This window comes from Hippocampus comes, unplaced genomic scaffold, assembly GCF_001891065.2.
Source record: "Hippocampus comes isolate QL1 unplaced genomic scaffold, H_comes_QL1_v1.1 scaffold242, whole genome shotgun sequence".
NCBI lineage: Eukaryota > Metazoa > Chordata > Actinopteri > Syngnathiformes > Syngnathidae > Hippocampus > Hippocampus comes.
The window spans coordinates 862738-877095 of record NW_017805385.1 but is presented as its reverse complement, the minus strand read 5'-3'; the positions used below and the strand labels follow the sequence as shown (position 1 = coordinate 877095).

At 41.5% G+C, this 14358-nt stretch overlaps 1 protein-coding gene across 2 annotated transcripts in view; it reads left to right on the top strand.

Annotated features, from left to right (window-relative positions):
* col14a1a (collagen, type XIV, alpha 1a) overlaps positions 1 to 14339 on the top strand; it is a 103789-nt gene extending 89450 nt beyond the window's left edge. Inside the window, exons 41-48 of one of the 2 annotated variants that reach the window (XM_019872916.1) lie at positions 573 to 626; positions 713 to 784; positions 2740 to 2775; positions 4531 to 4597; positions 5673 to 5864; positions 6487 to 6564; positions 8706 to 8861; positions 14011 to 14339. In XM_019872916.1, the coding sequence (XP_019728475.1) occupies positions 573 to 626; positions 713 to 784; positions 2740 to 2775; positions 4531 to 4597; positions 5673 to 5864; positions 6487 to 6564; positions 8706 to 8861; positions 14011 to 14294 (939 nt within the window). In that variant the 3' untranslated portion in view covers positions 14295 to 14339. Of the gene's footprint in view, positions 1 to 572; positions 627 to 712; positions 785 to 2739; positions 2776 to 4530; positions 4598 to 5672; positions 5865 to 6486; positions 6565 to 8705; positions 8862 to 13066; positions 13326 to 14010 lie in introns of those variants that run through there. The other variant, XM_019872917.1, reaches the window with a different exon arrangement.
* Positions 14340 to 14358: the final 19 nt, after the last annotated feature.

Genomic DNA, 14358 nt, shown 5'->3' with positions numbered 1-14358 from the left:
TTGGAGCGATGAATATCCCCTTGATACCGTAGCTGCCTCCTAAAAAGAAACACTGCAGGGAATGTTCCCAGCCATCTTTGTCTTACCAAATAGGCTTCAACATCATAAGCAAGCCAAAACACGTCAGCAGAACTCGGAGGCTAGTTCATTCGAATACCTGGGGGCTTGTATCTTCAGCTGTGTTCAATATTTGAGCAGTTGTATTGCTTTGCGTTGGCTTCACTTCACACATTCTGAAAAAGAGCCCTGTAAGGCGAGAGTCCGTGATGAAAGGGCACCGGGCACCGTTCGGAAAGCAAACCGATCCATTTTTTTTCCCAGTTGGATAATAATTCCAGTTTTCCAAGGTTTCCTAGGCGAATAGCACTGGAATTGTGCAGCTATGTGCCAAAACTGCAGGAACGTTTACCTGCTGCAATGAAAATAAAAATGTTGTACATCTGCAACTCAAAAGTGAAGGTCGGTGAGATGTGTTGTCAATCAACAGATGTGTTGCTTTCAGATCAATCTTGATATTCACAGTAAATAAGAAACTCCAATGTAAGTGTCTATTGTTTCTGCATCGAGCACAGGGCCTACCAGGTAATAATGGACCTCAGGGTCGACAGGGGCCGCCGGGCCCTCTTGTAAGTTTATGCTTCCTTATAATCACCCAGAAAATACATTCTTGCCAGGTACATTTAATAAACGAGCAACACTTTCCATCTTTCAGGGAGCCCCAGGTGCACCTGGAGCTCCAGGACCGATTGGATCAGCAGGTCCTCAAGGGGGGCAAGGACCTTCTGTAAGTTTTATTTTCATTCATCATTTTTAAATTGAATGAAAATAAGTGATTACAATTCATGTGACCATGAATCGCTAGTCATTTCTACACATTTATGCCTTCTTGTAAAAAGTCAAGCAATTTCAAAATGTTAGCCTTCCTCCTACCCAGGAGAATTTTCCAGAACATAGCCTCAGTCCGAATACGATTCCTCACAAACTTCATTTACCTTTTTTTCACGCCCCTCCTTTGAATGACGATTTTACATTTGCACTGAGTGTTTCAATATAGTTATGATTTGTGGGAATACCTGTGATACATTCCTGTTAATTCAAAGTGTGTGTTTGACAAATATTAACCAGTCGCCCTAAATATGTAAGATTATGCTGAGGCGTTTCTTGTGTGGCAAAAAATAAATAACTAAATAAATAATCTAGTTAAATAGACACAATTTTTAAAAAAATGTCACGTAAGCTCTGATAAAAACACTCAAATAAAATGAAATGAGGAGCAGTTAAATGGAAACGGCGCAATCGGGGAGAAGCGACTAGTGAAATGTCAAAGTAATGAGATGGGTGGGCAATTAATCTTGCAAACGGGCCACATGAAAAACTGGAACCTATTTCGACGACTAAACCAACATGCTAACCTCAACTTTGTCTTTATTATTTTCAGTGTATTTTGAAAAAACATATTCTTGATCCAGTAAATTGTTACATGTGTAGCTATGGTGTGTATCATTATAATTAGGAAATACAAAAAAAACAAACAAACAAAAAACAAAAAAATTAAAACACAGCTTTTAAAAAAAATCTTTTCAAAACGCGAACATTAATTTTATGCACCAACCGCCAACTCATCTGAGCCATTCCTAGTCAGGACTCCTAAATATATTGAAAAGTTGTAAATAGACTTACGTACTGTAGAGCTTCATTTTTGACTGCCGCCTCAATTCAAATTCTAATTCAAATTTGAAAATTGAATTGGAATTCAGGTGCCATGTTAGTCAACTGGTTAGCACGTCGGCCTCACAGTGCAGAGGTGCAGGGTTCGAGTCCAGGCCCTGACCTTCCTCTGTGGAGTTTATCTGTTCTCCCTGTGTCTGTGTGGGTTTTCTCCGGGTACTCCGGGTTCCTCTCACATTCTAAAAATATGCATGGTAGGTTAATTGAGCCCTCTACATTGCCTGTGGGTGGGACTGCTTGTTTGTCTATTTGTGCCCTATGATTGGCTGGCAACCAGTTCAGGGTGTAGCCTGACTACTGCTCAAAGTCAGCTGAGATAGGCTCCAACAACACGCCCGCGACACTCGTGAGGAAAAACGGTTTGGAAAAAGAATGGATGGAATTGGAATTCTACAGCTCTTCAGCACACCATGTGTTTCACTCGCTCTTCTCTTGTGTCTTAGATTGCCTGGTTGACTGAGTTCCACTTAAAAAGTCATATTGCACTTTAATAAAGCAATTTGCATCACTGAGAGCCTGTCCTCCACAGTATAATTGTGTACGTCACACAAAGGATAAACAGGCGTTTTATTCAAATGTTGCAATATGCTTAACTTGATTATTCAATCACAGGCAGGTAATATTTATCTTTAATTTGCCTCGGGATTACAATGTGCTGCACACTGATATCCTTTTGTAGCCGGGGTGTGCTTGGCAGCTTTTCCGTGTATATGGCGTGACCAGATATGAGATCCGTGTGCTTTACAGTGTTGCCAGAAAGCCTTCGAAGCCACAATTTTGTGTACACTTTGATGTGCACACAAAGAACCTGCATGGGGGGATTATATTTTTGGGGGGGTTATATTTTCTCAAACTAGACAGTAAATACAACAAAACATCAACTCACTGTTTCTGGTGGTCAGTGTATAGTTGTGACGGGGCTCAGAGGAAAAATGATACTCGGAATATAGTGAGACGTGCCGTCACATCCAAATCCCATCTTTATTCTCCCCATGTGCTTTTATTTTGTAGGGTCCTGCTGGTATCAAAGGAGATAAAGGAGAAAGAGTAAGTCTCCCCATGCCAGTCAATCAATGATAGTTAGAACTAATCCAGTTTTATGAAATGGAAATATTACTTGCTCACACTCACCAATGATGTCTTGATTTGAAGGAATCAATCCCTCTCACCTCTCATTAAAACAGTTTTTTCTTCTCCCTTACATTGCCTGCTCCTCATTTTGAGGAAATTGAATCAAGTCAGTGTCCATGCCGCAGATTTGCAGTCGAGAAGCGTGCGTGTTTTTGACGACAGAGTGATCGGAGAGAGGCACACAGTTTACTACCCTGAATCAAACCTTCACCCGACCAATTTCATCTACTTTTACAGTCATTTGTGTCCTACTGCGTTTCATTTACTGGAAGAGAGAAGGTCTCGGCAGGATTTTTTTTTCCCCCGCTCCTCTATCTGGATTGCAATTTTGCACCTAGTGGGCATCTTCCCAATGATGGAACTCACTTCACAGTGATGGGGTGGTGTGTGATCATTTAACAGGGACAAGTTAAAACATTTATTGGAAATTGTCACATGAAATATTTAGCCACGACCACCCGCATCTGTTGCTGGTTTGTAATAAATGTAGCAGACTGCATTTCACACATTTGCTGGAGGCTTTGCACGTGCCCTGCAGACGTTTTCTGGATATGCAGAAATGTTGAGTAACTTTTCGCAACAAAAGAGAGCACCAAGTTCCTGTTTTGTGCTCGAAATGAAATTCACACCTCAGTGAATTAATCAAGATTTGGATGATAGTCATTAATTGCCACATTAATTCTTCATCAAATCAAGACATTGAGGTCAATTCTATGAAACTCGGGGGAAGAGTTTGGAGAAGGTCTTGTTCTTCTCCTACGTCTTATTATGTAATGCATATTGGATTGATCAGAGGTCCCCAACCACCGGTCCGCGGACCGGTACTGGACCACGGGCCATTTGATACCAGGCCTTAGAGAGAGACATACCTGCAGCCTTTGAGCATATCTACTCACTCAGACGTGGCAGAAATGTTCGTGAATCTAGCTGATCAGAGTTCCCTTTCTAACATTGGTTTGCAAGTTGAAATAAACAGAATTTGCCAATAAATGAAAGAAGCAGTAAACCAAAAGTAATAGTAACAAATTGACCAAACTTACAGCTAAACGTGCAGCTGATGCAAAGCTATCACTTCTGAAGATGACGCTATCTTGACAAGTGAAGTTCCTCCCCTCACGGCGTCTCCAGAAGTACGTTGAGGAGGAAGCCGTTGTGCGTGCTCTGTCGTCAAAAACAAAACGATACAAGAAACCTGTTGAATTATTTGAACAAGTAGCACCCGAGTGATCAAGTGGAAAGCATGAAAAGGCGAACAGTTTGCAAAGCCTGCCCATGTAAACATTAGCAGTTTAGTCGCTAATCACTAGCTGGCAGCCTCTGAATGAACGCAGCAATTAATCGTGTCAGTTTTTGGATCAGTCAAATTTTCAAGTAGCGATGATGCTAACGCAGTATGTAGGATTAGACCATTTCTCAGTAATTCACTGTTATTTTGTTATTCTACATTTGTTGTACAGTAGAATAGCACTGTTTGAAATCAATGAAAAAAAATCTGTTGATAACATTTTTAACCCTCATAAATACATTATTATTTAATGGCATACAAATGTTACAGTACTGATGTAGAATAAAAAATAAATCCACACTATAAAGATAAATTATTTGAACACATAACGTATGTAAAAAATTTGTATCTATAGTCTGTGTATAAATGTGTTTTTCTCCTGTCAGGGTGACGTGCCGTCCCAAGCAGCAGTGCGTACTATCGCAAGACAAGTGTGTGAACAACTCATCCAGAGTGAGTAATCAGCAAAATAAAACCCCAGACCTTTTGTTTGGTATACTTTTACACATGTAATAAGATTCTATGCAATATCAATTTAGCAAATAATTAATTATGACAAATGAATTTACTGTCAGGGAGGTACAGTGGAGCCCCACGATTTGGAGAGGATAGTGACCAAGAAGGCCTGCGAATAGCGAAAACCCCAACAATTCTTGAATAAGCAAGGATTTATGACCATTTGAGCTCCTGTAATCACGTGACTGATCCCCGCGTGCGTTTGTTTTCGCAGCCGTGCTGACAGAATAGCATCTGACGGCAAGCGAGGGATTTACAACGGAAAGCAGTGATTAAAATGAGCGTTTATCCTTCAATATTACATTCAAGCGAGTTCCCTTCTCACTTTGATGAAAAGGAAATCGTGAAACGCATTTGCAAGCTTGACAAGTTGGACAATACAGATCCCTTTCCATTGCCTGGAGTACTTTTTACAATTATCGCGACGGCAGATGGGAGGAATTACTATGGTGAGTCCTTGAGGGCCATGTGTACTAGACTTGCCTGGCTTAATCTTTGAAACAAGCTGTGCTACTGGCAAGATCAACCAAGTTACCTCGGTGCCAGGGCTGGGCTTGCTGGCGACCTCGGAGCCAATGAAGCGGCGGCTCCGTGGCAGGGTGTCCGGATATTATCGCAGGACATCTCGGCATAGCTATTGAGCAGGCGCACCGGATGGGAAAGCTCGCTCACGGCGTGGCCTTCCCGACGGTGGAGAGCGACCCCCGGCCCGAGGAGCTTTTGGTAGCCAATAGAATGCTTTCCCCTTCTTTTGTCCCCTCTTGTCATGGTACCCTGATGTACAACAGCTGTCTACTATTGTCAAAGTGTGGCCTTTTCTCTAGTTAGCGGCAGGTTTTCCACCCTGTCAAAATGTAGTTGTTTTCGTTCGGGGCACAGGGCATTGTGGGATGCGTGGTGTCAACATCCGTAGCTCTGTAAGCATTTTACACCTCTGGAGGAACCACAAACCCTCCTAATGCCTTCTTGCATCATCATCATCGTCATCATCATCAACTCTTCCTGTTTGCAGGCCACATGTCGCGCTACAACTCTATCCTGAACCAGATCCCAGTTCAGTCAACTGCGTCAGTACGTACAGTGCCTGGACCGCCTGGTGAGCCTGGCAGAAGAGGCCCCCCAGGACCTCAGGGAGAGCAAGGACCATCCGGCAGGCCCGGTTTCCCCGGTTCTAACGGGCAGAGTGGACGGCCAGGAGAGCGAGGTAACGGACGAAGCGATTTGAGTGACATGCAGACAAAATAGGAATGGCTCTCGTTGAGAAAGGATGACACTTGTCAAGATGGAGACAGACAGGAATGGAATACCTGTCAAGTTCCAAACAAACATGTCCTCTCGCCAAATTGGTTTCAGCTCATTGTCGGTCCTTCAGGTTCTCTCCTGTTTGTGGTATTATTCTAAATGCATTATTCAATAACCATTCTTTGGATTGATTCTGGGAAATGATCATATTTCACTTAATTGGTCCATAAATTACATTTTTAGCACAAATAATGTGGTTTTGTTCATATATCTGCAAGCAATGTTACAATGACACAAGATCAAATGCTTTGCCATTACAATACGGAAGGTCCAATTAACCTAATCTTAATTTGTTGCCATTCATAAAATAGAATGGACTTTGAATGTCAGATTCCACACTGAATCATAAATATGTGAGTAAACTGAGACAAGAGTGTCATTATTGCAGCATATATGCTTTTGGTGTGGGTTGCCATGAGATTTTACCAATGCAAAATGTGTTTTTGCTCCAAAAGGTTGGGAAAACCTGATCCAGTGGTATATAATAGAAATGAAAAATGTGATCTTCCACATAATGTCCCCAGGTCTTGCAGGGGAGAAGGGGGAGAGGGGGAGTCCAGGTGTTGGGTCTCAAGGACCTAGGGGACCTCCAGGCCCACCAGGTGAGACGAACTGTTCCAGGCAGTGTTTGATTGCTATGGATTTGTTTGTGTCTGTGCCCTTTACTGTCCAAAAATGTTTGCGATATCAACCTGGATTTTAGTATTTTGATAAAGTGATCAGAATCCACACATTCGTATTTTAGGATTTTATAATGGGTATAAATGTATTATTTGAATGTGTGCAAATGGAATGTCACAAGTGTCTTGATTTAATTCCAATGGCATTCGTACAATTTATTTATATTGACAAAAAAATCTAATCTTATTAATTCAGGCTGTAATTTTTTTGTGCCAATGCAGGAATATATTTTGTTTCTGTCAATAGGGGTCTGATGAAAGTTGACCTTCTTTTAGCCATCCAGATCATCCATCTTCACACATTGATTTCATGGGTGACAAAGGCCTTGACAGAGGTCTGCATTCTATTTTCCGATCAGAATAGTCTGAACACTGCTCGATTATTCCCCAGGCATGTCGAATACCAAATGCTTTGAGCTTCTGGAGCTCCTTGTGTTTCTTTGTACAAAACCATATACTGTGTGTTACAGTAGTAGAGTTTAAGGAGCTGAGACTGTTTGTACTTTGCCCTCTGATGAAATCTAGAGGCAGCTTGAGGGAGTGTGTTGCACTGACACAAAGGACAAGAGCTTAATTTCCTTGTAAGCATTGGGATTTGTCCTCCTCAGCATGGTGATAGCCTTGAGTGTGTATATCGCATTCTTGTGATACCTTATAAAGGCTTGTGGAAGACAGCTTTAATTCAAAGATGAACCATGGGGCGTTTGCGTCGTGGTGGGAGTGAGCACAGCCGACTTAGTTACCACACCCCGATTGTTTGTGTCTGTGTGTCATCCTCCTCACCCCACGTAGTTGTGCCGCAGCCCAGGGGGGTGTTTTGATCAATATAATAAAGATGATGATAATGATGATGTGTTCACTGAATTGATTTCTACAATGATTCAGAGGGTTTGATGCACGCTGTTATCATATTTATGAATGAAATACGGTGACTTCCAGCACACATATCAGCAGAGCACAAAATCACGTAACACCATCGGCGCCACAACTTAGACCTGCTCCTAGCTAGTCTACTTTCAGTCACCAAACTGACACGTGCGCAGGGTATGTGTAAAAGGCCCTCAGTTTGCCGCAATACCCAGCATAGCGCTCTGCCAAATTCCCAAACCTAGAAAATGACGATGTGCCAGTTTTTACGCTGAGCGTACGTGCGCTGTCTATGAAAGTAGAACCCACGAGTTCAAATATTGCTTTATCATTGACTGCTGACCAGTGCAAGGTGTACCCTGCCTCTCAGTCTCATCACAAAGATTGCGTGGATGATTTCAGTATGAGGCAACAAACCACAATAATAAACATATTGTTAAATTACACAACTAATACTACTGTCTTAGTGCCAACCAAATCAGTGCAGTAATGGCAGAATTCAGTCACTGTACTGGATCTCATTAAATTGTGAAAGTGTACCGAGTGAAGTGGCCACTTGGTATGCACTGTCTGTAAGAAGAAAGAAGAGTTCAGTTCATGAGATCAAAGGAAACCTTTTCTGTTCTTATTATTGGAAGCTGATGGTACCGACACTGTGCATACAGCAGATAGAACACAAACAGTTGGAGATGACCAATGGGATGCACTGTGTTTTTGTTAACAGCCATGCATTTGTTATTTTACATAATTTATTTGACAAAATCATGATACGGTCATTGTGTTCTATGGTGCTGTGACACAGGACAAAAAGGACTCCTTTAACTTTGTTCAGTAGGCTCCCTCATAAATACTGTATTACAGGGATGTTATTTTGAAGAAATGATGGAGAATGGCTCCAAATGGACCATTTCACATCGCTATATTTATACTGTAGACTTCAACACGCTGAGTCCTGATAGAGTCCATAAAACTGAACCTTCTGGGTAAATGTCTACTTGTTCCCTGCTCTTTTCCTCTGTGGCTTCCTTGAGGCGGAGTCAACATGGCAGGCGGCTACTGAATTCTTTCGCGTCGCTTTGTTGCAGGAGCAGTCCGAGAAAGATGGCCGTTGAATGACATCATCCATTCTGGATACTACATTTTATTTGTCATTATATTTTACTTACTCTCTGTACCTGCTCTGATTCTCTTCTCAGGCTTACCAGGTGAGGGGCGCACAGGTAGTCAGGGGCCCCTCGGTCGGCCTGGGAACCCGGGGGCACCAGGGAGGCCGGGCAATCCAGGTTCTTCCGGACCAGCTGGACCACCGGGTTACTGTGACCAAAACTCTTGTTTGGGGTACAATGTTGGAGGTAAGCACACTAGCACACCAGGAAAGTACTTACAAAAAGAATGAGCATTATGGAAGCACAAGAGTTAAAAAAAAAAAAGCTCAATTATAACATACGAGTACCCACACTGTTTGCTGAAATAGAAAAAAAATGTATTTTATACTTTACCCAAAAGTAGAAGAATTGATTGAGCGCTTTGATTTAACTACAAGATAAAACAAATAAAATAAAAACAAATCATGCTAAATTAACGAATGATAACAACTGAAAAAAGATACCATGCCTGTTTTTTTTTTAACATTAGAATTGGAATTTCCAAATGCCAGAAGCTGAAGATTTTTAGGTTGTCACAACGCACATCAGTCATTCTTACAAGCGGCATTGCCAAGGAAAACACCATGAATTTTTTTGAATAGCTAATTGCTGCTGTTCCTGCTTTTTCCACCCCATGAGTCCGCTAGATCTCCATCAATCAATCAATCAGGATCTCAACCAAGGTTGACTCATGTGTTTTTTTTTTTTTTTTTACACCTAAGAAGAGAATGGCAAGAGGCGTGGGTTTTTTTTTTTACATTGTTACTCTCCACCACTTTATTTAAGTCGACAGAGAAGGTTTTTTGATGTTGATAGGTTTTAGGAAAAAAAAACACTGTGTTCATTTATATTAGCATAACAAACGATCCAGCTTTGTCTTATCTTTTTCATTCTCTCCGAAGTTTTGTGGCTCGTCAACATGCAGTTGTAGAAGTCTCAGTGAAACCTGCGATCTCACACAGTCTCATTGAAAGCCCCGAAAATCGTTTGATTGCAGGAATTGCCTCAAAGGTAGTGTCATCTTTGTTCAGGCCCGTTTGTTTTTTTAAAATAAGACAGCTGAAGCAAGATTCAAAAAACAATGTCTGTTGGTTAATTTTCCTTAATTTTTTAGTTTTCATTATAACTTTTGTCAAATTTTGTAGCCACTGCGGATTTTTCTTTCATCAGCAGAGGCGTCTCAACAATTTTTTTCCACATCTGTAAACTGTTGCATTAACAGTACAGCGCTAACGTGCACAACAACAAATACATTCTTACTTTATTGCAAAAATTCAAACGTCTTCACCCAGCATGGCTGGGGAGTGACCACGTGAGTCATTTTAGCTCCTTTTCGAACAACGGACGTGCATTTTTGGCGAGTCTCATCTCAACAAAAACTCACACTTTGTCGACTTTTGTCACCAAAGAGCCATGTTTAAACCCATGTGCTGCAGTCGATCTAAATAAGTTTATATAACGCAACATACAATTTTACAAAAATTGTAAAAGTATTATTCCTGAACATTTATTTCACTTTCAACCACTCGACATGTTCAGTGGCATCAGTGCTATACATACACATAGAGTTCTTATTTTATTCTTTCTATTTTTGCCCTCTATGGACAATAAAAGCGGTATTGTGCTATGACCAAAACATAAATATAAATCTATATAAATAAAACATGAACTGGAATATTTCATACCACACACTTTTTATGCTGTGTCTTTGATTTAAAGATGACAATACGCAAAAATCTACAAAAATTGTAGAAATTGTAACATATGGGGTAACCCATGTGTTACAAACATCGTAGAAATTGCAGCACAAGGGGTATTACACTCATCGTCATTGGCAAAAACAATCCTGATTGAAATGGCCTCCAATGATGACAAGGCACATTTTGCCATCACACTGCCTCGACCAAAAGATGATACTCTAATCGTGCAGCAATCAGCAGAATGTCCTCCGCGTCTGCTCTTCTTCATACTTTGACCTTGTCATCCAACTCTCTTTAGACTCACTACCGAACATAACACTCCTCAACATGTTCAGGGTCCAGTAAGTGCGTTGCCGACACCAGCACAAAGGGGCCTGATGGTGTCAGGCAGTCACATTCGGCCTCGTGGCAACCCTACGAGACGTGAGATTGGCTGCCCTCACTCTGTTCTTTTCTGGCAGACGTATTGACCGCAAATCTGTTGGAGCAAAGTGCTGACAGCTTATTCTGTCATCGTCTTGGGATGCCCACTCTCTGACATCAACTGTTAGGTGGAACCTGCCCTTCATGGTACGAGGGTTCACTTCAAACAATGCCGCAACATGCCCCTTCGCGCGAGCCCGGTCGAATTTGCCAGGTGCTGCCAATCAGGTGCCCGAACGGGGTAGCAGAAGCACAAAACGCCAATGAAAGGCAACCGCAAAATCTGCTGGTTGGAATCAACAGAGAAAATTTGGCAGATTGTTCACGCGAGCGGTCCACAAACTCAGCAGCTGCTGCTCATCCCACAAAAGCATGGATGGTGCAGATTTGGCACAATTTAATCGGGAAATAAAAAGGCCTTCCATTTATTGTTTTGACAAAGACATCATCAAATAGTACCAACATTGATGTCCTTAATTTATGTGTCTTGGTCGACATTTATTTTGATTATTTTTGTTGATACTTTCTTCAGTGGGTTTTGTGTTTTTGTCAGCTGTAAAATCAAATTATCGAAATAATTAATGCATTTTAATAATATATGAGTTTTACTTTTGAATTGAATTACTGAATTAGTTGTGGACAATTGAGAGGCATCTGTATCTTAGGAATCTAATTGATTCATACCACTCCGATTTTTTTCCCCCGAGATAATCTCATCTCAGCCATAGTCAGAGTTGAAACAAAAACGATTTTCTCAATACAAAATGTCCTCGTGTTTTCATATTTCTAAGCATAATACATTTTGAATGAATGATATTTATTCAGTCAGACAAGCCAAAATGTTCTACCTTTAATAATTCATACAGACATATCAACCTCCTATTTCCACCCAATTTGAGGAGTGGAAGGCAGCTGCTCCATTTTGTAAAAAAAAATTATATTAAAGGCCACAATGTCGACGGGCGGCAGCGCCTTCACACTTTGTTATTGTTCTCATAAAACACTCAGACAATGCACACTAATCTGGCTTTTAGAATTGTCGCGCTGACAAGTTTATGTATTCGACAACTGTCTGAGTGCGTGGTTTGGTAAACAAACCCCAATGCGGATAAAAGGCAGATTTGAATATTGATAGTGATGAAGCGGCTGCGTGTCTGATGGGCCTGCTTCACAGCAAAGCTATCACACCTCTAACAGCTTTTGACACCTGGGTCGTCCTGATCGTCTTCCCGAAAGTTATTCAGTCGCTTCATTTTCGTCATAAAAGCCTCGAATGTTGACGTTCTGAATCGTTTGGGGATCAAATGTGACATCCCTACAAAATAGACTCCGGCATTTGTTTGTTGCTTGTATGTCATATCTCATGTTTTTCTCCATAGTTCTACGTATCTTCAACTAACAACCTTGAAGATTGCGTTTAGACAAATATTATGTAAAGCAATTTCACGTTTACTCGCGCATGGTTGTCAAACTCACTTTTGTCTAGTTACGGATTCCCGCAGAGGGCCATTATAACTCTGAAAAGGATACAAATGTTTCATCTTATATTATATATATAAACAGTATAGACAACGACTGATGGCAAACGAGTTTTACAATCAGACGTCAAGGACAATCGCTCAAGAATTTTTGGTCGACATTTTAGCAAGAATTATTGACGCTGACACACAAGATTAGCTTCCTTGAGTTTGACACCTGTAGCTTAGCATTTATCTTCTTAATAAACTATACTGCACATGTAAGTTATGTAACTGTAGGTTTAGTTTTTTCCATATCATGATCCCATTTCATACCCACAGGCAAGTCAATGTGCTTTCCACAGGTTCGTATTTTTTATGAACGTAAATTGTATCATACGTGTCTGCAAGTCTGAAGACTGCAAATTTCCCCAGTGTGGGTCAAATAAAGTTTATCTTATCTTATCTTATGTGCAATATATCGCTCATTTATACTCAAATATTGACTGCACATGTAAGTAAACCAAATTAAATTAAAAAAAAAAAGTAAAGAAATAGACATTAACCCTTTCAGTGACAGTGGTAACTACAGTAAACAGCTTACCAGGTTATCAGGTTAGAGGTGATTATTTGTGCATGATATTTCGTTCCTCCGGTGTTTTCTCCCAGTTCAACACTAATCGTTTCCACTGTCAGAACTTGAGAACTCTGCAATCTGTGCCAATGCAGTTTGAGAGTTTGAACCATCTGGTGTCTTGGGGTGCCTTTGTGACATGAGGTAACGTCTCTTTTCCTTCTTCCTTCTGCTCCTCTTCCTCCTCCACCACTCAAGTTCAACGGGACTATGGGAATGATTACTGAGGAGCGTTCTCCAGCTGTCCTCCTGTCCTTCCTCTGCGTCCTGTTGATTCAAAGACTTTCTCAAGAACATCCATCCTCCTTTGTGATGGAGAGTTGCAAGCATTTAAAACTTCATTCCTGCAGGAGTGTTTGTTTGTTTGTTTGTTTGTTTGTTTGTTTGTTTGTTTTGTTGACAGAATCGCTTCATATTTGCACATTGTGGATTTTCTAAAAACGAAACAAAAAAAAAGGGGGGGTATTACAAAAAAAAAAAAAATCAAATTCAGCCTTGTTTTGCTCTTCCGGCGCCATATTTTGACAATCTCTGAGGCAACCCTGGATTATAGTTTCCCCAAAACAGACCATAATGCTGCTATTATGTGCACACAATGATTTGGTGCCGCAGCCTCTTCAAATCTCTTTAGCGCTAATCTGGTCTTTCAAGCCCACTAGCAAAGGATGACTTCTTTCTTGCATGTTGGCTGCTTTACACAGTTTGCCGGCTTGAAAAGATGGCAGAACACCCTTGAAGTTGGGCCGAATGTTGTCACTATTTCAACCTCTGCATGCTCCTCACATTGTTCCAAAGCTTCCCTTCTCAAGGTGGTGGCGTGGCAGCAGCATTTTTGTTTTTTATCCACCCACCCCTCAATCCCAGGCAAGAAGGACCATGCGACCCCCTCCGCCAAAACAAACAAAAAAACCCCCCAAAAGCAGAACATTTGATCAGCAAAGATACCTTTTGTATTACATGATTGAGATCAACACTAGACGAAACTGCTGTTGGGGGTGTCATTGCTGTTTGGAAGGGGCCTAAAAGTCCTCCAGGCAGCTCTAACTCTGCTACTTGCGCTCCCTTATGGAGTTGGGTTTTTTTTTTTCCCCCCCAAGTGTGTGCCACAACTGATCGCCAATGTTCCCCTCACCCTCCCACAGTCCAAACATTGCCTCATGGTGGCTACCAACCCTACAACCAACCCTACAACCCTTCTGCAGTAGCTTACAACAACGACCAAGAAGCCCGAAGTGACGAGGAAGGAGAGGAAGAGGAGGGTGAAATGGATCCTTATTATCATAGTTATCCCTATCGCTACGGTTACCCTTCTGACCTCTCGGAAGATGTGGAGCTGCGGTCACCTGGCGTGGTCAGGAGGTTGACCCGCGACGTCTTCGTCATAGAGGAGAATGACAAGGAGGACGCACTCATCCCAAGCGCTTGAATTCTAAACACACACACACACACACACACACACACACACACACACACACACACACACACACACA